The 26,378-nt window shown below is 43.1% G+C and overlaps 1 protein-coding gene across 1 annotated transcript in view; it reads left to right on the top strand.

Moving 5' to 3' along the window:
- Positions 1 to 26,378, top strand: part of spg7 (SPG7 matrix AAA peptidase subunit, paraplegin) — a 36,892-nt gene extending 10,514 nt beyond the window's left edge. The window contains exons 5-17 of the mRNA XM_084336749.1: positions 22 to 161; positions 6,318 to 6,420; positions 6,550 to 6,675; positions 7,073 to 7,235; positions 7,765 to 7,938; positions 9,007 to 9,131; positions 10,982 to 11,084; positions 13,880 to 13,990; positions 15,782 to 15,897; positions 18,373 to 18,529; positions 21,521 to 21,681; positions 23,188 to 23,265; positions 25,183 to 26,378. Of these exons, the coding sequence (XP_084192875.1) occupies positions 22 to 161; positions 6,318 to 6,420; positions 6,550 to 6,675; positions 7,073 to 7,235; positions 7,765 to 7,938; positions 9,007 to 9,131; positions 10,982 to 11,084; positions 13,880 to 13,990; positions 15,782 to 15,897; positions 18,373 to 18,529; positions 21,521 to 21,681; positions 23,188 to 23,265; positions 25,183 to 25,392 (1,767 nt within the window). The 3' untranslated portion in view covers positions 25,393 to 26,378. The remainder of the gene's footprint in view (positions 1 to 21; positions 162 to 6,317; positions 6,421 to 6,549; positions 6,676 to 7,072; positions 7,236 to 7,764; positions 7,939 to 9,006; positions 9,132 to 10,981; positions 11,085 to 13,879; positions 13,991 to 15,781; positions 15,898 to 18,372; positions 18,530 to 21,520; positions 21,682 to 23,187; positions 23,266 to 25,182) is intronic.

Genomic DNA, 26,378 nt, shown 5'->3' with positions numbered 1-26,378 from the left:
CTCGGTGTCCTGTCGTTGCAGAGGCTGGCCCTCATGTACCGCATGCAGGTCGCCAACATCGACAAGTTTGAGGAGAAGCTCCGATCTGCGGAAGAAGAGCTGGAGATCGAGGCCAAGGACCGGATACCGGTCTCCTACAAACGAACTGGATTCTTTGGAAAGTAAGTCCACGCCTCTCAGGCAGACGTCCTTGTGAAATACTGGCGATTTTTATCGCTCGGTATAGAAAATTGCCATTCATTGGTACCGTTAACACTTCTGTCTACACACCACCAGGGGTCACTAACCTGTTTGAAACAAAGAGCTACTTCAGGGGTGCTGAGCGGTACGAAGGGATACTTGTCTGATGCAAACTTCCTGAATAACAAAAGTTGCACAGATCACCTTTTAACCCTCTAAGCCAGGGGTAGGCAACCCTAGGCATGCGTGCCTGCATAGGCACGCGGAGGCATTTGCATAGGCACAGGGGGCAGCAGTAAAAAAATAAAATAAATATAATTCTTTTTTTTTTGCTTTGAAATATTATAGTGAAATATTTTGCACTGTTGTCGCATTTATCTTGTTGAAATCCTCCAACAGGTTCTTTTTACTACCACATATTTAATTGAGACCCTTTATTTGTTTATTATTTCAATTTAGCTGGAAATACATTGCTACATCATTCAGTAACATTTGCAGAGCCTTATAACAAAAACATTATTACGGTCACCATTGTGACCAGTGGGATTAATCAACAAATTTTATTATTTATTTTTCTATTTCATTGAACATTGCACATGTTAACACTTTGATCGCCGGGGGTTAAATTCATAATTTACCATCCCTCGCCAGCTCTATTTGTCTATAGAGAAGTTCCCCTTCTTTGCAGGGCTATAACTTTTTTAATTCTATTGCTAAATTGCCATTATTATGGCCCATTCAATGTCCTATATGTATTGTTCAGGGTGTAGCAACGTTAAACCTTTTCATTCACATATTCATACTAAAATATGGTCTAAAGCAGACCTGGGCATTGTACGGCCCGCGGGCCGCATCCGGCCCGCGGGATGATTCTGACCGGCCCGCGAAAGATTACATGATAATAAAAAAAAATAAAAAAAACTTTTTTTTTAATTTTTTTCTTTTTTTTTACTTTTTTCTTTTCATGTCAACGTTCACACGCACAATATACGCTTAGGAGACATGCTCAGAAGATGTTGGTTCTCTTTGGATCCACCTACATATGTGAACAGACATTCTCAGTCATGACATTTACCAAGTCCAGGTACAGATCCTCTCTCACTGATGAACATCTGGCAGCTGTGCTTCGCATCTCCACCTCAGACATGCAACCTGACTTTGATGGACTTGTTAAAGCTCAACAGAGACTGGATTTCTCACACTGAATGAAACAAAAAAGAACTGAAGAACACTAAAATGTGGAAATATAACAAGTGAAATGGGACACTTGATATATTTTTTTCTTAAATGTTTAATATAGGCATGTAAAGTAAAAAAGGCTACAAAACGGGGACACTTTTCTTTACACAGTTCAGTGACATGTCTTGTTTATTTTTGCTATAAGATGATGTGATGTCTTTAGAAAGCTAAGAAAATCCTTGTTTCAATAGAAACAATAGAAACTCGTTATTAATGTTTCACATTTAGTTTATCATTTTGGAAATAAATTCTATTTGAATAAATGATATTTTTGAAAGCTAACCTCACCTTTTAATTGCCAAATAATAACATACACTCTTACCAGGGGTCAAAACAATGCCATTTACTGCTTTTTATATAGAAATAAAATGTATATTATGCATAATTGAGTTTGGAATTTTGGCCCGGCCCCCCAACATATTTTCAGTTGCTCATTCGGCCCCCCGGGAAAAATAATTGCCCACCCCTGGTCTAAAGTATAAGTATGTTTTTATCGTTTTCTGCAGCTTTCTCCAGAACTTGATTTATAGCTCCAAATGCATTATATTGATGATGAAATACAGTTTGATAGCAATCGGCGCGAGATACAAAATTTCAACTGGACGTGATTCTAGAAGTTTCTACGTATCATCTGATGATGACCGGATGGGCGGGGGGTCGTTTATAATTCCGTGGGCAGCGTTAGATGATTCATCCAGAGTGGGTCATATGTTCATCATAGCAGTTTATATGGAACATGTTAGAATATAACGCTGAATCTTACCGTGGCTTCCTCGCGCCGCTGGCAGATGAGCGTGGAACAGATTTTTTTCTATTATGGGATGGAGAAATGCCCGATCCATTTCCAGGTTGTATAATAGTATATACGTCCAAATCATGTTGTTTTTTCGAGTTATTTGCACCGATCGATGTTCACTGTATCAAGACGGAGTCTCTCTAACGATAGCGAGTGCCCGGACCACATATGGATGAGCACTTCCGGTTCAAAGGTTCATTTCCGGTTGGCGATCTGCCGATCGGCCACCAGATGGCGCTCTTGAACCGCTAGAAAGTTGAGTGGAGCTTTGCACTGTGTCTCAGGGCTCCGGAGGGGAAATATTGACATCAAAGACGAGTTACGGCGTCTTCGGCAGAATGAGCATGGCTAGGAATGACGTCTTACCTCGTCCCCGGCGATCATAGTGTTAAAAGCCATTTTTTTTTACTCAAAATGTGAGTATTACCAAGTCAACTTGTGTTCTTAAAACAATGACAATAAACATAGTTTTATTAGGTTGAAATAATGTGGTTGTGTACTTATTTTTCTGTTAACTTATTATGGATTGAAAACTGAAAACCTTAATGCGCAGTAACTGAACTCAATATTTTTAAGTCCTGGTAACTTATTATTTTTTTTTTTACAGTGTAGTCTTGCGATCAATCAAAACTTATTTACACGATATACCTCACATTCACCCTCCATTCACATCCTGGTGTTCTCCTGGTGTTCTCCATTAGGCCTGTAGGTGGAGCTATGACAGCACACGTACAGTACACACACCGATGGTGTGTGATGTGTCCAAAAATGAATGGGCAAATGTGAGTGAAATGGTCGCACTGTATGCAGCTGTTTGTCTGCATTGCATTCCCCCCCCCCCCCAACTCAGATTTAGGGTTGATACAACCATCATAATAATATTGTTAATAATAACAATAACAATAATGATGTAATAATGTAAGAATTATCATTAAAAATACCTGATTATGAGAAGAAAAAAATTACGATGCATGGAATATTGTTGAGGCACACTAGTTACAACTATATTTCAAACGGGCACTCCATGTCAAAAAGGTTGCTGACCCCTGCTCTAAGCCAGGGGTTCTCAAGCTTTTTCATACCGCGACCCCATTTTATTCAGGATTCTTTTTGGGGACCCCCCCACACTTAATGTATCGCGTAATTTCAACGTGGAATTAAGGAATACCAAAATAAAAGCCACACGTTGTTGAACTTGATCATGCATATTTATTAGAAAATGTAATCACAGCACTATGTTATCAATACACATTTATAAAACGAGGCATATTTAGCCAGAATATGTTGCCAGACATTTATTTAAATTTTTTATTGTTATTTTATTTTACTTGCCAATGCAACCCCCACTGTCACCTACCCGCAACCCCAATTTGGGTCGCGACCCGTAGTTTGAGAACCACTGCTCTAAGCCACTGATCTCAAACCTACCGAAGTCGGCCCATGTCACCCCACTTCTTAGGGACCTGCACTGGCTCCCCATTGCTGCACGAATCCGCTTCAAGGCCCTCGACCTAGCATACCGTGCGGCAAAGGGAACCGCTCCCGCCTACCTCCGGTCAATGGTCTCTAACTACACACCCTCAAGACCCCTACGCTCTGCATCTTCTGGCCGCCTCAGACCTACTCCTATCCAAGCTCCGGGAGGGTCATCAAAGAGAAGTCGCCTATTCTCAGTCCTTGCCCCACAATGGTGGAATGAACTACCCACCCCAGTTAGGACAGCCGAATCACGTCCAATCTTTCGCCGTTGACTAAAGACGCACTTCTTCAACCATTATCTGAATAAAAAAAAAAAAAAAAAAATCTAACCCTAACTAACCGTACTGTCATGCACTTGTCCTAATAAACTAACCTACACTGTAGCACTCAACACTTTGATGAACATTGTTGCTCAGCTGATAGAGTTGTGCCCTTCCTGATGGCTTGTCGTACAGAACTTGTAAGTCGCTTTGGATAAAAGCGTCAGCTAAATGTAAATGTAAATGTAAGCCTACATAGACAAAGGTTCGCCTGGACATAGTGTTATATTATTGCCAATTCCTAGCTTATTCTTTGAGTTAGTATCAAGTGTTATACCGTTTATGTTCCAGGGGAACCTACGCTTTATTTCTGGTGCAGTGTAAAGTCACCATCATACATTACCTTTTGTGTGAGCATACAATATTTGACGTAAAAGAGAAAATGCCCAGTGAAAGTGTGTTTTGTTGAATAACACCATCGTTTACCAGGGAATTCTTGTTTTCTCAACATGGAAATTTGGTGCAAATACGAATTGGCATAACGACTAAATCGAGGATATGGTAACAAAGATAAAAAGGCAAAAGAAAAGAAAAACTGTTTAGAAACTGATGCCTATTATATAAAAGTCCACTAAGATTGTTTTTTATGGGCTCACGTCTGTGACCCTGTCGGAATGGTCCTGTGAACCGTATTTTGGTAACAACCCACTGGTTTAAAAAGGCTAGATGTAAATGGTGCATTTATATAGTAGCTTTTATCCTAAGCGCTTTACAATTTGTTCCTCACATTTGATTTTACACTTCGAAATGCTGCCCGGGAGGAGCGGGAATCAAACCGGGAACCTCTGGATTACCAGACGACTGCTCTACCTCCCGAGCCACCATTGCCCCTACATACCCCTCCTCTCGTACAGTAGCTCATCTTTCACTCTGAGTTTGTACCTTACCTACATTTAGCTGACTCCAGTGTTCCCTAGGAAGCCATTGATCAACGTGACACATTGAAACAACATTATAAACAACCTAGGTCTAACGTTCATACGAAGCTTGTATCTTGATTCCTCTAGGTCTTTTGTTTAATATGATACCAGTATTTTCGTGCTAGCTTAAAAAATGGCCGGCTAATAAAATGGCGGGAAATTGATAATAACATATATGACCGACACGAATGTCCTTAATTTGAATGAAGTCAACTTCTAGAAAATCTTATATAAATGTTGGCATTAAGCTTCAATAATTTATTTGGTCAAAAATGTGATAAAAAAAATTATAATTTATTTGGTCAATTAGAAGTCTTAAAACCTCCAAGATTACAGAACTCTCAGGCAGTTAAGTCAGTAAATGAGTTAAAGGGGAACTATTTTACTATTTCTTTCACTATTTGGGCACTTTTACACAATTCCTGTGAGTTTATGGAACACCTCTGTAATTATATATATTTTTTAATTCATTGTTTTGTATTTCTAATCAAGTCCTCAAAAACAGCATTTTTCTACCTGAAGATCTTAAGCTGCTTTGAGGCTGGGCTCCTAAACCACTGTGTGGCCTTCGCGGCATCTGGGACATTATCATGCAGCTGAGTCTCTCTGACATCACAAATCAGCACATTTTCAGATGACTCAGTTCAGTGAGGGTGAATATTGTGAGAGGAGAATTGGAAGAATGCGCCAATATGAGAATTAGAGACATAGATCATATTAATATAAGTCCACATAGCTAGGAAACAATGCTAAACACTGAAAAAGGCCATTTATAAGATAGTTCCCCTTTAAATCTCTGGTCTCTGCTCACACTCGGGACAGCAACGCCTCCTTATGGTGTATAATCCAGCGGTCAGTTTGTTGAGCAACCCGTTCCTAGTTCACAACGCGCTATCCCCAGGCTTCTAGCCCCAGGCCATCAGGATGCTCAACGACAATAACACTGTAACAACCCATCATCTACACTCACAGCACACACATCCACATGTACACACTCACATGTACACACTCACTTTAAATAAACACTCACGTAACACCCACTCTACTCACTTTAGACACTTTATATTTATTAGCAGAGAGATTGGACTACAATACCTCATAGCACCTTACCCTAAGTTGTACCTCATCCCATTTCTGCATTGTACCTCACTGTTACTATTTATTTTACTCTGTATTGTATATTGTATATATGTATATATTGACTGAACACTTTTTGTTTACCTACTTTTGACTTTCTATTTTATACTTTTTATGTATTTTTATCTAGCACAATCCCAGGAGCTCATACAGAAAAAAGCATTTAATGGAAAATTATTCTGTATTTTACTATGACAAGTTGACAACTAATAAACAAACTTGAAACTCTTTCTTTTTCCATTGCAGTGCGGTCTATGCTCTGGGAATGGCTGCTATCGGCGTGGCTATACTCTGGTACATCTTCCGTCTGGCTGGCATGGGTGGCAAAGAGGGGGGCTTCAGTGCCTTTGTAAGTGGAGCCTTTTCTTTTACAGAGTTTACGTTATATTTAATTGTTTTTGTGACCTGTATCACAAGATCTATCTATTGGACCCATCATCGGATTCTTAATGTTTTCATTCCTGGGTGCCTTTAACAGAATCAGCTGAAGAGGGCCAAGTTCACCATTGTGGACGGCAAGTCGGGCAAAGGTGTGAGCTTCAAAGACGTGGCGGGCATGCACGAGGCGAAGATAGAGGTGAAGGAATTTGTTGACTATCTGAAGGTAAGAGTCCCAACATCCAACAGTTTCTCTTCCGTGCACGTTTGTGTTTTGGATGCTGCTTGAAGGATAATAGTTGTTTTTAATGTCGGACATTCAGGTGATCATAAGACGTATCCTTTTACGATTTAGCACTTGAAATACTTATTTTGAAATACCACATTTGATCTATTTATTCTTACAAATTTGCACTACCTCTTCTACCTCATTTTAGTTTTGTACCTTTTGTATAGTGTTTAGTCTTTACTATTTTACTTTTTTTAAAACCTTTTTACTGTATGAAGCACAATATCAAGTCAGGAGGGTCATACAGAACCAAGCATGTCACTGTAAATGTGTACTGTACTGTACCTTTTATCTGTGACAAATAAAACAAAAACGTGACACGTTCTCTTCTCAGAGCCCTGACCGGTACCTCAAGCTGGGGGCCAAGGTTCCTAAGGGCTCGCTGCTGCTGGGACCCCCGGGCTGTGGGAAGACCCTGCTCGCCAAGGCGGTGGCCACCGAGGCCCAGGTGCCTTTCCTGGCCATGGCCGGCTCCGAGTTCGTGGAGGTCATTGGAGGTGAGGGTAGCAAGCAACCTGGCTTTTTTAATTCAAAGCTCTTGAAGAATTTAATTGAATAGGTCATTCTTACCCGTCGTCCCTCATGGTGCAGAAACAGAGTAGTTTTGGCCTGCGGTCACAGGATCTTTTAACTCTCACTGTACCATTTGCCCGCAAAGAACTCGGGGGGGAAAAACAGCCTTTTCCTATTCTGCCCCATCTATGTGGAACTGAGGCTCCCGAACTTGATTCCCATTGGGGATTTTAAACTTCTTATACGCAATATTGAAAGGGCATCCATGTGGGCCTGTTCTTGCTCTTAATTAGATTTATCTAGATTTTTGCCTCTCTTAGATTTCTAGTTGTGTTACTTGTCTTGTATTTGTCTAGAACTTGTTTTTATGTATTTGTTGTGTTTGTTTGGTGGATCAGGTCGCTGTTGTAAATGAGACTGTGTTTCAATGAGATTTGTACCTGTATAAATAAAGGTTTGAAGTTAAATGAAGTTTCTTGAAGTTGCATTTAAACGTGTGTGTGTTTGTTTTAGGTCTGGGCGCCGCCAGGGTGAGGAGTCTGTTCAAGGAGGCCCGCGCCCGCGCTCCCTGCATCGTCTACATCGACGAGATCGACGCCGTGGGGAAGAAGCGCTCCAACAACATGTCCGGGTTCTCCAACACCGAGGAGGAGCAGACCCTCAACCAGCTGCTGGTGGAGATGGACGGTCAGTGTGTAGGGATGCACCGATCCCATATTGGTAACGGTATCGGCCGCCGATATCAGTAAAATAGCTGTATCGGTAAAAAAATATATATATATGGGATTTCTTTTGAATACTTTTTTTTATTTTTTTTTTAGAATAAATAAAATAAGAAATAACCATTCAGTACATTTATATCTATGTGTTAATTTGTTACATTTAGTTTCACCAAGTTAGGAAAGTAATGTTTTAAGTCAAGCCTGATGTTGCCTTGTTGCACAAAAGAATGATCCCAGTCTCTTCCACACAGTGAGGCATGCAGTTTATTAATTGAATGAATGAAGTTTATTTTCTGTCTTAGTTTACAACAAATCAAAAACACACTTGTGATCCTTTACAATTCTTAAAAACAAAATATATTTTAATATATATAAAAAAAACAACGTGGATTAAATATATTTTTTTAAACTTTTTTGGAAAAAAGATTTGTATCGGATTGGTATCGGTAACCCAGGTATCGGTATTGGGACTGAAAAAGTCGGATCGGTGCCTCCCTAGTTCTGTGGCACAACGGCGGCATCGACGATTTGTTTATTTATGGATCTACACCCATGGGTGAAAGACTATTCTTCCTGGGGTCCTAACACACAACCTACAACATTACAGTACAAAAACTATAAAAACATAAACACCTTAGCCTAGTAAGCACATTCTCAACATCTTCAAAATCTCACAAAAAAACACACACCACAAAGGCTCCAACCACAAATACAATACTAACTAATCTAACAATACTAACTAAATAAATCAGTAACTCAACTGTATTTCACCATTCATAACAGCATCCTTCAACATTTTCTTAAAAGTAAATTGGTTGCTGAGCATCATTATCTTCACAGGTATACAATTCCAGTTTGCAGCAGCTCTATACATTACGGTTCTGTTAAGTGCATTTGTACTTGGTAGAGTGAAATGAAGACCCATGGCGTGTCCGGTGACATAGCCATGTCTAGTATCGGTGGGTTGTAGTTCTGACCATGACGACGATGATGAGGGAGATGTTAAGTGTTTGTTTGTTGCTCTCGCCTCCAGGAATGGGAACCACGGACCATGTGATCGTCCTGGCCTCCACCAACAGAGCAGACATCCTGGACAACGCTCTGGTGAGACCAGGCAGGCTGGACAGGCACATCTTCATCGACCTGCCCACTCTGCAGGTAGACGGATGTGCTGGTCTCTACACACCCAACCCCAGACCGACAGTAGGGCAGCGCAAACGGCCAGGAAGGGAATTGGCATAGCGACTAAATCGAGGATATGGTAACAAAGATAAAAAGGCAAAAAGAAAAACGGTGTAGAAACTGATGCCTATTGTATAAAAGTCCAGTAGGGTCGTTTTTTACTGGTTTAAATATAGCTTTCACTGGGAGTTTGTACCTTAGAGAACATTTAGCTGACTCCAGTGTTCCCTGGGAAGCCATTGATCAACGTGACACATTGAAACAACGTTATAAACAGCCTTGGTCTAACGGTCATACGAAGCTTGTATCTTGAAACAACGTTATAAACAGCAGCCTCGGTCTAGCGGTCATACGAAGCTTGTATCTTGAAACAACGTTATAAACGGCCTCGGTCTAACGGTCATACGAAGCTTGTATCTTGAAACAACGTTATAAACGGCAGCCTCGGTCTAGCGGTCATACGAAGCTTGTATCTTGAAGCAACGTTCTAAACGGCCCCTCGGTCTAGCGGTCATACAAAGCTTGTATCTTGAAACAACGTTATAAACAGCAGCCTCGGTCTAGCGGTCATACGAAGCTTGCATCTCTTGAAACAACGTTATAAACGGCCCCTCGGTCTAGCGGTCGTACGAAGCTTGTATCTTGAAACAACGTTATAAACGGCCCCTCGGTCTAACGGTCATACGAAGCTTGTATCTTGAAACAACGTTATAAACGGCCCCTCGGTCTAGCGGTCATACGAAGCTTGTATCTTGAAACAACGTTATAAACGGCCCCTCGGTCTAGCGGTCATATGAAGCTTGTATTTTGAAACAACGTTATAAACGGCCCCTCGGTCTAGCGGTCATATGAAGCTTGTATCTTGAAACAACGTTATAAACGGCCCCTCGGTCTAGCGGTCATACGAAGCTTGTATCTTGAAACAACGTTATAAACGGCCCCTCTGTCTAGCGGTCATACGAAGCTTGTATCTTGAAACAACGTTATAAACGGCCCCTCTGTCTAGCGGTCATATGAAGCTTGTATCTTGAAACAACGTTATAAACAGCCCCTCGGTCTAGCGGTCATACGAAGCTTGTATCTTGAATAGTGCTGTCAGGCGATTAAAAAAATGTATCTAATTAATTACAGGATTTGTAATTAATTAATCTAATTAATCGCATTTTAATCGCATAACCATTTTATGCCTGATATTCTATATTCTATAATCATATTTCAAATAGCATGTGTCCGGATGGCAGAATTCAGTACTGTATCTACAAAACCTTCTGTTTAATCATCTTCCATCTATTAATTTGCTTAGATTTTTCAGGTCTGGTCAATTTGAGCATAGTGTTATTCACAGTCAACGATAAAAAAAGAATTGAATTGATATTCTCATTTGGTTCATTACAATTGACTCAAGCCTAGTAACACAGTATTTCTGACACTGGGAAGACATTCCCTGAGATCCATTATGTCCCTAGAATCAGATACCAAGAACATGCAAATGGCATTATAAAAAAAAAAAGCTGTAAATGTGTACTCTACGTTCTTATGGAATGAATGAGATAAAAAAATATATATAATAAAAAAAGAAAAAAAAATGTAATTAATTTTGAGTTAATTTTCATAACGCGATAATTTGCTGTGTAATTAATTAATCTAATTAACGCGATAAACTGACAGCCCTAATCTTGAAACAACGTTATAAACGGCCTCGGTCTAGCGGTCATACGAAGCTTGTATCTTGAAACAACGTTATAAACGGCCTCGGTCTAGCGGTCATATGAAGCTTGTATCTTGAGCTGCATTCTGTCGCTGATGTTTTCCTGTTTGTGTTCCAGGAGAGAATGGAGATCTTTGAGCAGCATCTGAAGATCCTGAAGCTGGATCAGCCGCCTAACTTCTACTCCCTTCGTCTGGCTGAACTCACCCCAGGCTTTAGTGGTAAAATACATATACCGGTATACTAATAATAATAAACTTTATTTGTATAGCACCTTTCATGCAGGAATTGATGTAGCAGTGATGTAGACACAAAATACACATAGGCATAAAATGAGCATAAAGAATTTACATTAAAACCTCCCCCAATTTATTTTTAGATTTCTGCCATTAACCCTCTAAGGCCAAGTGTCACGCCCAATGCGACACTAGACATGTTTTACAAAACATTAAATATCTTTGGTTTGTGATGAAGCTTCGACTAAACTGAAAGTATCTCTATGTTGCCCACAGCCTGTTAAGGGTGGAAGTTCGGCTTAGAATTTACTAAAATCTTGAAACATCTAGATTGGTATTTTTCCGTCTTCTGCATGCAGACTAGTAAAGACTCACTGCTTTTATATATTTCTCGTTGAGCTTTTAGTCTTTAGCCAATGGAAATGCTAGAAATGGTGTAATACGAAAATAATTGAGACTTTATTTGCATCTGAGTTTAGTCTGCGGTTGCTAATTATTTTAGTAAGAGCAGCTGTGGTGCGTCCCGATTGGAAAAATTTATTTTCTTTAAGAAAGGAGTTTATTTGGACTGAGACTATGTTTTCAAGTATCTTGCTAATGAACGGAAGGTTGGATATGGGCCTATAGTTGGTCAGTACATTACTGTCTAGTTTGGGTTTCTTTAGTAAGGGCTGTTTTGAATGCATCTGGGGAAATGCCTGTCAGAAGCGATGTATTTATAATCTATAAGACCTTTTGAATATCCACTTAAAAAGGCTGTATGGGGGTCGGCTGGGTAGCGCAGTGGACTAAGCACTCGTCTACCACCGCAGAGACTCTGGGATCGAATCCAGCTGTCAGCGGTACCTCCGGCTTGGTCAATCGTCCCTACTAACACAATTGGCAGTGTTAGCGGGTGGGAAGCTGGCAGAGTTGTAAACTGCGACTCCTACTGGTCAGTCGGGGGGCGCCTGTTCAGCAGGGAGGGGATCTGGGGGGAGATAGCGTGAACCTCCGCACGCGTTACGTTCCCCCAGTGAGAGTCCTCGCTGTCAGGTGAAAAGAAGCGGCTGGCTGACTCCACATGTATCGGAGGAGGCATGTGGTAGTTCTACACCCTCCCCAGGCCGACAGTGGGGCAATGCACTGCAACAACCAGGAAGGGAATTGGCATAACGACTAAATTGGGATGGGTGAAAAATACAGAAAGCCCAAAAAGGAAATATTTTAAAATGCTGTATGTATAGTGTCAACACAGGACGTGGAGGAGTTACCTTCCATGAGCTCGGTTGATGCCTGAGAAGCTCCCCACATGGTTGCATCTTTTTTGAACGTCTGTTGTGCAGGCCACGTGAGCGGATCGGCGCGGCCGAGAAATCCGCTCTTCGCTCTTTAAAGCTTGGTCCGCTCCGCTAATCGTTCATGTTGACCCCGCCCCCAAGTCGCTCTCCGCTCGCTCCCCGCTCACCTTGAATCGAGCGCTCCCCGCGCCAGATCGCTCGGCATTTTTTTTTTTTTTTTTTGGAGCATGGTGTAAATTAGCTCAAACTACAACAGTCTACACCCCCTGGGCCCCTTAACAATTGTTTGTATTGAGCCGCATTGTAATTGTACCCATTCTGCAATGTTAAATAACGTTGTTTATCCATTCACTAGCTCTATTAAGCGATGATAGGCTAGCCGAGCCACAATGCTATGGTCGCTGCCATTAACGTTAGCATGTAAGCTAACGTCAACAACAATGGCGTCGATACCTTTTCTAACAGGAGTGAGTGAAGGAGGAGGAGTGAAGCCTGAACAGGATATCACAGGTTCACCCTTCTCATTGGTTGAAAATGGCCTTCATGTTTGTACATCGCCATCTGTTGCTTTGGCATTGTACTGCATGTATATTACATCAACAGTGTTAAACCACTGTGAGCGGCCTGGAGTGGATTGGAGCGGAGGAGAACTCTCGCTCTGGACGTCGCGCCGACTCATTTTAAAACCCACTCCTCGCTCACGTCAAAACCGGCCGCTCCGCGCCGCTCACGCTCCGATCCGCTCACATGCACTGCTGTTGTGCGTCTCATAGTAAAGCTGTTCACCAGCAGACCGGAGCCCCTTGACGAGCGGAACGCAGAACAAGCACAGACACATTGGACACCACTGCAGAAGAACCATCGTATTATATTAAAGGAACACGCCAACATTTTGGGAAATTAGCTTACCGTCTTCTCCAGAGAGAGAGACAAGAAGATGGATGCCAGTTTCCTCTCTGTGTGTTCAGTAGAAAGCTATCTGGCTGCACGTTAGCCTAGCTTAGCACAATGAATGGAAGCGGACATGACCGGTTAGCCTAGGCATTGTCCAACTAACATCTCTCCCAAAGGCTAACCGGCACTGTCCGCTTCCATTCATTGTGCTAAGCTAGGCTAACGTGCAGCCAGATAGCTTTCTACTGAACGCAAAATGTTGGCTTGTTCCTTTAAAGATTTTACGCCCACGTCGATCATCACAGCATGTCAATGGGGTGACAGTGGCTCGGGAGGTAGAGCAGCCCGTTAATCCGGAGGTTCCCGGTCCGATTCCTGCTCCTCCCAGGCAGCGTGTCGAAGTGTCCCTGAGCAAGACACTTATTAACGGTCCCTAACTGCTCCCGATGAGCAGGTCGGCACCTTGCGTGGTCGCCTCTGCCGTCGGTGTGTGAATGTGTGAGTGAATGGGTGAAATGTGAGGAACAAAATTGGAAGGCGCTTTGGATAAAAGCTGCTATATAAATGCACCATGTACCATTTGTCAACACGCCTCATCTTTTCCAGGTGCGGACATTGCAAACATTTGCAACGAGGCGGCTCTCCACGCTGCCAGAGAGGGCTACAAGTCCATCCACACGTTCAACTTTGAGTACGCTGTGGAAAGAGTCATAGCAGGTAATGCAGACGGCCACACTACTACAGTCGCAGGGTCATCTCCGTCTGAACCATATTGGACAGTTACTGTATCAAAAGGAGCTTCTATCCCCGGGCCGTCAGGAGGCTCAATGACTCTATGCACCACTAACTCATCCAACTACACTCAGTGCACACACTCACATTAAACACTCACCTTTAACACTTTGAGTGCCAGCAGGGGGTGCACGATTTAGCGCTTGAGTGCCAACCGCTGTAGTCAATGAGAAGGGTGAGCACATTTGCGAACGCATAAACTATATCTTAAATCATGGCTATGTGTCTAATACGCCTGTCGCTTATCAATGACTTGTTTGCAGTCAACATTGTCGAAACGGATTGTTTTTTAATCGGTACATTTCCGTTTTATGCCATTTTAAAAAACGCTCGTTTTTTTAAACTTCCAGAAAAAAAGGTGATTCTGCAGGAATCGCGCTTTAGTGGAATACACAAAACACGTTGTAATTTTTCGGCCTATTTATGAGTCGTTTTCAAATAAATGCTAGATTATCGATAGTATATGTGTACTTATGCACGCTAGAGAAGCGGGCTGAAAAATCGATTATCTTATTTCCTGATCAGCACACACACACTCACAGCCACACACACACGCTGAGATATAGGTGAAAAAAACTCTGATTATCCCAAGACTGGTAAAATAGATTCCTTACCTCAGATCAGATGTTCTCCAAAAAGATTATTCCAATTCCTGATCGCCATTCCAAATATTGATCGCGTTTATTGATCCAACGCTGGGTACTGGAAACACATATTCCACGCTGTTCTGCGGCTCGGCAATGAATGGGATCGTCTCCGGTTACATGCCTGACAAGTAAAATGTGGATTCCGGACTCTTTTTTTCCCCATCCATTTCATTGAGTCCAATCCAATGGGTGCAATACCATCCGGAGAGACGATAGGGGGCGGTATTTTCCCTGTTCGAGCTCAGATAGATCCCCAATGGTAACGTGAGGCTAGATTGATGAAAAATGCATGGAAATCGATAATAAAAAGAATAACGATTAAATAACGAGATTTCTCGTTCTTGGCACTCAACGCATGGCATGAACTAACGCGATTTCTCGTGGCTGGCACTCAATGTGTTAACATTCACTTTAGATGCTTTTTAACACTACACCACATTTTATCTATGTATTACTAAACGATTTGCACTACATTTCTACCTCATTCTTTGCATTTTGTTTGCATTTTGTACTTTAGTTTTGTATATTGTATATTTTGTGTATTGTTTGGTCTTTATTCTTTTTACCCTTCTTACTGTATGAAGCACAATCTCAGGAGGCTCATACAGAACCAAGCATTTCACTGTAATGTATACAGTGGTTCTCAAACTACTCAAATTGGGGTCGCGGTAGGTGACAGTAAAAGTAAAAGTAAAAAAGAATATATATTTTTTTTAAATAAATATATATATATATATATATTTTTTTTTTGTTATGTTCTGGCAACATATTTTGGCTTAATATGCCTTGTTTTATAAATGTGTATTGATAACATATCCTGCAATTACATTTTCGAATAAATATGCATTGCATAATCAAGTTCAACAACGTGTGGCTTTATTTTGATATTCCTTAATTCCACATTGAAATTACGCGATACATTTTTTGTGGGGTCCCCCCAAAATAATTCCTAAATAAAATGGGCTCACGGTATGAGAGAGTTTGAGAACCCCTGGTCTATACATGTACCTTTTTATATGTGACAAATAAAACAAAACATGAACTAAGTTCACCCTGCTGTGTGTCTCAGGGAGCGTGAAGAAGAGTAAGATCCTGTCCAAGGAGGAGCAGAGGATTGTGGCCTTCCACGAGGCGGGACACGCCCTGGTGGGCTGGCTGCTGGAGCACACGGAGGCGGTCATGAAGGTAGGTCACGCCCCCTGGTGGGCTGGCTGCTGGAGCACACGGAGGCGGTCATGAAGGTAGGTCACGCCCCCTGGTGGGCTGGCTGCTGGAGCACACGGAGGCGGTCATGAAGGTAGTTCACGCCCCCTGGTGGGCTGGCTCCTGGAGCACACGGAGGCGGTCATGAAGGTAGGTCACGCCCCCTGGTGGGCTGGCTGCTGGAGCACACAGAGGCGGTCATGAAGGTAGGTCACGCCCCCTGGTGGGCTGGCTCCTGGAGCACACGGAGGCGGTCATGAAGGTAGGTCACGCCCCCTGGTGGGCTGGCTGCTGGAGCACACGGAGGCGGTCCTGAAGGTAGGTCACGCCCCCTGGTGGGCTGGCTGCTGGAGCACACGGTCCTGAAGGTAGGTCACGCCCCCTGGTGGGCTGGCTGCTGGAGCACACGGTCCTGAAGGTAGGTCACGCCCCCTGGTGGGCTGGCTGCTGGAGCACACGGTCCTGAAGGTAGGTCACGCCCCCTGGTGGGCTGGCTGCTGGAGCACACGGTCCTGAAGGTAGGTCACGCCCCCTGGTGGGCTGGCTCCTGGAGCACAATCATTTAACAATATTTGATTTGACAGTGACTGAAAAGGTACAGACTGAAGCATAATGCTTATACATGCCTGTCCTATATTCTTAACAAAAATAAGACTCAAACAGTATTCTAAAAGAAAATAGCAAAAAACAGTATTATTCACCTTTGTAGTTTTCAAAAATAGAGTTACAAACCATTTTCTTAACCCTTTCTCCGCCGATGACGTGTTTACACGTCATTCCTCGCCATGCGTAATCTGCCAATGACGGGTTACGGCGTCTTTGAGATCAATATTTCATATTTTCGTCATGGTATTCACATTTCACCCACGGAGTCTTTGCTGGTGTTGTAGGACTCCGCTCAACTCTGCAACGCTTCAATACCGCCACCTGGTGGCCGATCGGCGAGTTGCCAAAACCGGAAGTGCTTAGTCCGTCCCCTATTCCGTCCGGCCACTCGCTATCGCTCGCGGGACTCTATCCAGACACCGTGCATATCGATCCGTTGCCATAACTCAATAAACAACATGATTGGATGTGTATTAGTATTATACAAACCGGAACTGGATCACCTAGATCAACATCCCATAATAGCGATCTTTTTGCTCCACGCTCATCACCCAACGGTAAGAGGAGATTGGGGTGAGTTTCAGTGTTTTTCTTTCCCATTTTCGATACAAACTGCTCTGATCTATATATCACCCATACTACATAAATGATTTAACGTCGGCCACGGAATTATAAACGACCCCCCCCCCCCCCTCTGGTCACCAGCAGATGATCAGTCAACACGTCTAGGACCATGTACAGTTGACATTTTTAATCTGCCGTCGATCGGTATCAAACTGCATTTGATGATCTAATATATGCATTTATGGCTATATCGCACATTCTATGAAATACTGCAGAAAACGATAAAAAACATATTTATACTCTAGACCGTATTATTGTGTGAATGAAAAAGTAAAACGTTCCTACATCCTGAACAATAGATAATTGATGTTGAATGGGCCATAGTAATGTCAATTTAGCAATACAATTTAAAAAGTTATAGCCCTGCAAAGAAGGTGAACATCTCCATAGACAAATAGAGCTGGCAGAGAGGCTACAAGGATGGATATAAGCTCCGGCAGAGAATGGGTTAAAAACCAAAAGCGAATGACTCATTCTTAACTGTATATCAGCATTGTTCCACAAGTTAACCCCAATAATAGAAATACACCTCCTTTTAATCCCTTTCTTAGCTTTTTGAACAGTACATTTACAAATATCTCTCAAATCATATTTTCTTTCATGTATTGAAAAAAAGCATTTTAGCATTTCGTTTTTTTCATTTAGGTTATATATTATATATATATATTATAGATTAGATTTAGATTATATATTGTAACTATATTTATTGTAGGTCAAATATAACAGAGGCCATACATACCCGCACCTTGTTGCCCATATGTTGAAAATTGTATTAACAGATTGCAGAATGGGTACAATACAGTACGGCTCAATACACACAATTGTTAAGGGGATGCAGACCAGAGAAAGACTTTCGTCTTGTTTACATCAGGGTCCCCCATTTTCAATTCATCATAACATATATGACATACAGATAGACAGTACTGCTACATCTATACATTTATGACATACCAGATTTACAAATACAGTACTGTTTGTGATACAAGAGTCTAAAAAAGAGAGTATGTATGTCTTCCACTGCCTGTACCTCCCCTCCCCCATGCTGCTATGATGCCTGCATTTCCCCCAAGGGGATCAATAACAGAATATCTTATCCATCCCGATTCAATGTGAAGCACTTTAAGCTGCAATTCTTGTATGAAAGGTACTATACGAATAAAGTGTATTATTATAAGGGGGAAAGCTATGTTAACCCTTCATTGGTGGATGATGTGTTGCGTATCGCAGGTGTCCATCGCCCCACGGACCAACGCCGCCCTTGGCTTCGCCCAGATCCTGCCCCGCGACCAGTATCTGTTCACCAAGGAGCAGCTGTTCGAGAGGATGTGCATGGCCCTGGGAGGAAGAGCGTCAGAGGCCATCACCTTCAACAAGGTCACCACAGGTAGGCCGTACGGTGAAGGCTGAGAAGTGGCTAGAAAACTATTCTCGTTCCCACCGCCCCCCGGACTACACAATTTTCACTCTGGGCTAAAGATCTATTGGTGTGGATTTAGGAATAAAAAGTTCTCCATTTACAATCCTGCCCGTTTTGCGCAATCATAATTTTAAAGTCGGGACTAGATCTTTCCTCGCGAACGGATACTTGGTCACGGCTAGGGGTGGGAATCACCAGTTTCATCACGATACGATACAATATCGATTCTTTGGACAACGATACGATATTTGCCGATATCACAGTCTGCCACGATACGATACGATACGATCCGATTCAGGTGCCTGCGATCGATATGAGGCGATATTATGTGCCCATTTAACACAATCAGTCACATTTAGATCAACTAAAAAAAGGCTACGGAAATATCAATTGATGTTTTTATTTTTGAGCTCTTTGTATCTAACGTCTACACACGGAGCTGCGCTGAGCTTGTTGTTCCGGCCGGGCGGAAATGCTCACGAGGGGATTTTCAAAATAAGAGTATCGCAATATGAATCGATCTTTTTACGTTGCATCGATCCTATTTGATTATTGATAATAGATCGATATATCGATCTGGATCGATGTATCGTCCCACCCCTAGTCACGGCATAGTTTTATTTGACGTAATTGGTGCGAGTTCGGTCACGTATCTTGCGCTCAACCAATAGCTCTCTTTGTTGCCAAGTTACAGACGACAAGAAATTTGTGTAAACAGTAACGTGATGTTAGCATGTCATCCACGGAGTACATCTAGACGAAAATGGACAAAAAACACATTCTAATGTTCGCAAAATAGGTTTCTAAACAATGTTATATGCATATACGTTACCTGCTATAGGCAAGCGATTGGATACAGCTGAGAAACGGGCCACAGCCTACGTTTTCTTTTTTTTTTAATACTTTATTTCTCAGTTTACTATAGACAAGAACAGACAAACAAAAAAGAGGAGACAGAACAAAAATAAACAGACATAACAAAAACAGCGTACGTGTTTTTAACCATACATTTAAATCATATCCCCTTCTCCACACGCTGTGAAAACGTCTCGAATGTTGCGAACCAAAATACTATACTTTATACTTATAGCACATGCATGAGCCTGGTCTCTTTTGAAAGGGTTGGGGTTAAAGAATACATTCACTTTTAGTGCTAATGAAATAGAGTAACATAGGTCTGAACTGGAGTTGTAGAAAAACTTGTTACTCACGTCTTTCTGTAGTAGTTGCAATATCCAGAAGTAGTATTATCCAGAAAAATGGGTATGGCTAAAAAAAACACCCTGTTCAGAAATGAGTGATTAGGAACGATTTTGGTCAAATGTGACGAGGAGGAGAAAAAAAACGTCTGCAGGTTTCCATTTTCTCATAGACTCCAACGCATTCGGCGCATTCTTTACTTCCCGTTTTCGCTCGTGACTTTTCACCTAGATCCCTGATTCGCCCGTCCCCACTTGGGGTATCATTGGAAAGCCACACTCATTGGTTACAACCCTGTCCAATAATTTCAGGAGGTAGAGCAGTCGTCTGGTAATCGGAAGGTTCTCTGTTCGATTCCGGCTCCTCCCGGGTAGCATGTCGAAGTGTCCTCGAGCAAGACACTTAACCCCTAACTACTCCTTGGAGCAGGTTGGCACCTCTGCTGTCTGTGAGTGAATGTGAGGCATAAATTACTCCCGACTGTTTTTAAAGCACTACACGGGCTGGCTCCACTGTACCTGGCTGAGCTCCTGCACCACCACACCCCATCCAGAGCCCTAAGGTCTGCTGACCAGCTGCTGCTGGAGGTGCCCAGGACCAGGCTCAACACCAGGGGAGATAGAGCCTTCGCTGTTGCTGCCCCTCGGCTCTGGAACAGCCCCCCCCCACATTAGATCTGCCCAGAGCCTAGAGAGGCTTTTAAATCGCTGCTTAAAACGCACCTTTTCCCCCTGGCCTTGAGTTAGCCTGCCACCTGTACATTACATTTGCTGTTACTCTGGACTTTTTATCTATTTGTCTTGTCTCTTTTTATATTAATAATAATAATAATAATAATAATAATAATAATAATAATAATAATAATAATAATAATAATAATAATAATAATAATACATTCAATTTATAGTGCACTCTACATTTGGAAACCAAATCTCAGAGTGCTTACAGGGTAAAAACATAGACTTTAAAAACATAGGCAAAGGGGATAAAACACACAAGGCATGTATAAAAAGGTTAAAACTAAGAGAGGGCTTTTTTGAAGAGGTATGTTTTTAGTCTTCTTTTAAAGGAAGCAGGGGTCTCTGGTGCTCTGAGGTGGTCATTGTAGGCATTGCACCTTGCTCTCCTTTCTTAGTGTACTATACTTTTTACTGTAATTTTACTGTATTTTATTTGTTACTGTACTGTACGTGTTTTTTATTGTGTTCTACCTGTGAAGCACTTTGGGTGGCTTTTGGTCGTTGTAAACGTGCTATAATATAAATAAAGCTGACTTGATGAGTTGTAAAGCGCTTTGGACTACAAGATCCTCCTCCATACATTCAAGGCCATCCACAACCTCGCCCCTCCATACCTGTCCGACCTCCTCCACATCAACATTCCCACCCGGTCCCTCAGGTCTGCCTCCTCCATCAACCTGACCGCCCCCCCCCCCCCCCCCAGCCCGTCTGTCCACCACGGGGTCAAGAGCCTTCAGCCGCTCTGCCCCTCGCCTCTGGAACTCCCTCCCCCCCGACATCAGGAACATTGACTCCATCATCCCATTCAAAACCCACCTCAAAACCCACCTGTTTAGGCAGGTGTATGTCTGATTTTATTGTAAACTTGATTGTGATTGTAAATGAACTGTTTTTAATTGTTGTACGACGACCTTGAAGACCTTGTCCTGCAAGCCGCCTTATAAATAAAATGCATTATTATTATTATTAAAGCTGCTATACTGTATAAATGCATCTCCACGTCTCCGTGTCTCCACAGGGGCCCAGGACGACCTGCGCAAGGTGACCCGCGTGGCCTACTCCATGGTGAAGCAGTACGGCATGTGCAACAGCGTGGGCATGGTCTCCTTCCCGGACACCCAGGAGCAGGGCATCGGGCGCCGGCCCTTCAGCCAGGGCCTGCAGCAGCAGATGGACCATGTAGGTTCTGCGGTGGAACAACAACGTTTTAAATGGGGAGGTGTAGTGGTTACTTCCTGGTCTATAGGGAGGTGTAGTGGTTACTTCCTGGTCTATAGGGAGGTGTAGTGGTTACTGGGAGGTGTAGTGGTTACTTCCTGGTCTATAGGGAGGTGTAGTGGTTACTTCCTGGTCTATAGGGAGGTGGTGTAGTGGTTACTTCCTGGTCTATAGGGAGGTGTAGTGGTTACTTCCTGGTCTATAGGGAGGTGTAGTGGTTACTTCCTGGTCTATAGGGAGGTGGTGTAGTGGTTACTTCCTGGTCTATAGGGAGGTGTAGTGGTTACTTCCTGGTCTATAGGGAGGTGTAGTGGTTACTTCCTGGTCTATAGGGAGGTGTAGTGGTTACTTCCTGGTCTATAGGGAGGTGTAGTGGTTACTTCCTGGTCTATAGGGTGGTGTAGTGGTTACTTCCTGGTCTATAGGGAGGTGTACTAGTGGTTACTTCCTGGTCTATAGGGAGGTGGTGTAGTGGTTACTTCCTGGTCTATAGGGAGGTGTAGTGGTTACTTCCTGGTCTATAAGGAGGTGTAGTGGTTACTTCCTGGTCTATAGGGAGGTGTAGTGGTTACTTCCTGGTCTATTGGGAGGTGTAGTGGTTACTTCCTGGTCTATAGGGAGGTGTAGTGGTTATTTCCTGGTCTATAGGGAGGTGTAGTGGTTACTTCCTGGTCTATAGGGAGGTGTAGTGGTTACTTCCTGGTCTATAGGGAGGTGTAGTGGTTACTTCCTGGTCTATAGGGAGGTGTAGTGGTTACTTCCTGGTCTATAGGGAGGTGTAGTGGTTATTTCCTGGTCTATAGGGAGGTGTAGTGGTTACTTCCTGGTCTATAGGGAGGTGTAGTGGTTACTTCCTGGTCTATAGGGAGGTGTACTAGTGGTTACTTCATTGCTGTTTCCGGCCGGTCCACCTCGCAAAATTGCAACGTATTTCCCCCATTGCCCATTACTAAATCGTCTCGTTTTAAAGACCAATGTTTTAAACTCTGCACTAGAGGGGAGAATCTCAAGCTTTAAGGACCGTTGGAGTTCATTCCATGAGCTAGAGGGGCATCACAGCAACATGCAGATTGACCCTGTTCCGAGCAAACTCAGGGGACCTTAAGGACCAGCCAGTCACTAGAACGGGTTCCAAAATTCCATTCCAATAATGATGTAGTATAAGGAGGTAGCTTACCAATAAGGACCTTAAAAATTATCCATCAGCGAGGACCAACCAACCTTCTCATAAAGGACACCACGATGAGCGTCATATCTATCATATCTATCATTAGTGATGAATCTTGAGGGCAGAGTTGAAAATGAAGATTCACTCTAATAATTGTACAATGGCAACATGGAAACCTCACAGTTCCCCAAGACCGTAAAGAAGTTGTATAGTGTATTGTCACACTTTATACATTTTGACAGTTGTTTTTTGCTTACCATTTCCGATGACCGATTTGATGGTGTTTGTCGTCCTTCCAGGAGGCTAATATGCTGATAGCTCGAGCCTACAGGCACACGGAGAAGATACTCCTGGACAACCGAGACAAGCTGATCGTGGTAAGACTCTTGTTTATATAAAAAGAAGCAGGGAAGCTGGACCAGCACTCTCAGGTTCAAGTATTTAATAGCAGCCTGAAGTGGAAACAAACATGTTTCGGAAGACTCTTGTTTATCCAGTTAGATAATACTGTTATCTAAAGAAACCGAGCTTTTCTCTAATATTTGACATTTCACTGATCGAAATGGAAGGTAGTAACGTTGAAGTTGTAATCGATCTCTCTCAAACCCCACCCTCTTTTTTTTTTTTTTTTTTTCACTTTTTCTCCCATTTTTCTATATTTTTCTCCCATCCCAATTTCGTATCATCCAATTCAACCCTCCCCTGTCACGAACGCTGTTTCTTGCCTCCCACAAGCCGACTGCAATGTGGACTAAGTCATACATAGCACAAGTCCCCTCCGGTACTTGAGGTAACAGCAGTCGCATCTTTTCACCTGCGCAGCTCGATCTCTCAGTGTCGAGGAGTAACGCGTGGGAGGCTCACGCTGCCCCCGACACTTCCTGATTCTACTGCGCAGGCGCACCAACCGACTTGTAGGAGTCGCTTGTTCACAACGTTCGATCCCCACCCTTCAGTTTTCCCTCCCCGTAATACGGCCAATGTGTATTACTGCGGACGACCAGCTAAACTGAAAACAATGTGGAGAGCTGGATTCGAACACGCGAATCCTAGCGTCTCCACACTGGTGGCGAGTGCCTTGCCCACTACACCACCTAGCCGCCCCAAACCCCACCCTCTTTTCTTGATCCTCCAATCACAACCGTTGCTTCCCTCAGACTAACACCGTTTCAAGGATCAAGAAAAGAGGGCGGGGCTTGAGATGGGTCAATAATGTGACGTGTTTGTCATTGTTGAGTCACCGCTGTGTGTGTGTAAGGGCCAAAATTATGTGTAATGGATTTATGTGACCATGGGGTGGCGCTTCTGTTATATAAGCGGCAGGTACACTGTAGGAGGTAGGAGTTTGACCCGGAAAGGGCAATGGTTTTTGACCGCAGGTTATCGTAGGTCACAGGTAGCAGGCTACGGCTGTTTGAACACGCCGCAGGGCGAAATGTTTGTAGGCAATTAGTTATTGTATTAATTATTATTTGAAGTTTAAGGAGCAAAACCCGAGATATCCTGTTTGCACGGTGAAGCAAATAAATATAATTTTCCAAGAAGAGCTGCATTGTATCATTGGAACATGGACGGTTTGGTATCAGATCAGACAAATAGAACGGCGCGTCAGCCAGGTCAATCTACGGGATCAAATTTCTCAGTAGCTCCGTATAAGACGGGAGCTTCTTTAACTCATTGGACGCCAGACCCGATGATAGTCGAGTTAACTCGCCATCGCTTGAGCGCCAGACCCGAGTACAGTCGGGTTTTAATCGTTATTTCTTTTATTAGCGATATCCATTCATTTTCATCCATCCATCCAACCTGATGTTATCGTTGGGAATGGGTCTGAGCTCGCAAAAGGGCAAATACCACCGCCTATCGTCTCCCGGATGGTATTGCACATCATTGAGCGCCGGTCTAAACAACATTGCATGCGTGCACGATGAAGGACAATAATGATGATCTAGCGTTGATTCCAGGAAGATTCGATAATCAGCCGAAAAATGACTGTTTTTTGTGTATTCGACTAAATGGCTATTATCTAGAAATCACCAAAACTATACTCTTATTCAAAACGGTATAAAACTGAAATGTACCGATGAAAAAACAATCCGTTTTGTACATGTTGACTTCAAGCAACTCACTGATAATCGACGAGTATATTAGACCCATAGCCATAATTTAAGATATATTTTAAGCACTCGCAAATCTCCCACTCCTCCCATTGATTAAAGCGGTGGCACTCTACCGCCCTCTGGCGCACTTAAGCGGTGGCGTCCAATGAGTTAATGGTGTGTCTTGTTTCCCAGTTGGCCAACGCGCTGTTGGAGCGCGAGGTGGTGAACTACGAGGACATCGAGGCCCTCCTGGGCGCCCCGCCCCACGGGCCCAAGAGGATGATCGCCCCGCAGAGCTGGCTGGAGGCCGAGCGGGACAAGCAGGACACGGGGGAGGACGAGCCCCCACCGCCCCCGCCTCGCAAGCGGGAAGAGGACATCATGAACCCACAGCTGGCCTGAGAGTGGAAAGGGCTGATCTTGGAGAACTGTTTCTCAAAGGCTTACCCCCCCCCCCCCGTTACCTTCATCTCCTCGGGGCCCTGATGTGTACAATTTTGGTTTGATTCCATTCCTTAAAAAGCTCGCTGTGAATAAAAGGTGGAAACCTGCATTGTGCAGATGTGCACACGAGTACGCGGAGGTGTAGAGAATGACTTCTTTATGATTTAGCTGAGACGCAGGTAAATGCAGCGCTTCACTCGCAGTCGATTATAGTAGTGCCATGTTGTTTGTTTGGAGTGTTGAATCTAGAGCTTCAAGCCTGTCCCCCCTGGCAGTTTGACTTTCTTCTGGATCCTGGGTCGGAGACCCCACCCCACATTTGGATTGCAGGGAGAGAAGGGCTCTCCGAAATATTCTCGGTAATAATAATAACGGCAGAAGGTTTCGATTGCACAATTCAAAGTTGTACCAGTGCGCTGCGACGCAAAGAGGGATGCTCGCTGTATGCTAGTTAGGGCTGTCCCCGACTAAGGATTTGGATAGTCGACTTTGATTGGCCGAAATTAGCCGATAGTCGACTATTAGGTTAACCGTCGGTAGTGTGATAGTAAAGGGTTAACCTTCTGTAGTGTGGCAGTGAAAGGGTTAAGAGGAGACCTTGGTTATTGGTATGATTGCTGCAATGTACATTTAATAGCCTAAAAGAACGAGGCAAATATTGATAGATTGGCATACACGGTAGCCTGTGAAATCCATTAAATTCGTACCAAATAGTCACGGTTCCTTCTTCGGATTTGACTCAGGATCCTACCTCCGAGAGGTTGAAGGTCATATTGTCCTTGAATGAGGGCGCAAAACCTTTGCTGTATACTTTTGCTGTAATGTGTACCTTGTTTGCATTAGGAGCCGGGTTTGATTGATGCAGTGTGAATGTAAAATGAATGTGAATTGTCCCTAATGCTTAAAGTATTTAAATAAAAGTTTTATTTCACCATGATCCTCCA

Source organism: Notolepis coatsorum (assembly GCF_963971535.1).
Source record: "Notolepis coatsorum genome assembly, chromosome: 2".
In the NCBI taxonomy this organism is placed as follows: Eukaryota; Metazoa; Chordata; class Actinopteri; order Aulopiformes; family Paralepididae; genus Notolepis; species Notolepis coatsorum.
This window is presented reverse-complemented; position numbering and strand designations above follow the sequence as displayed.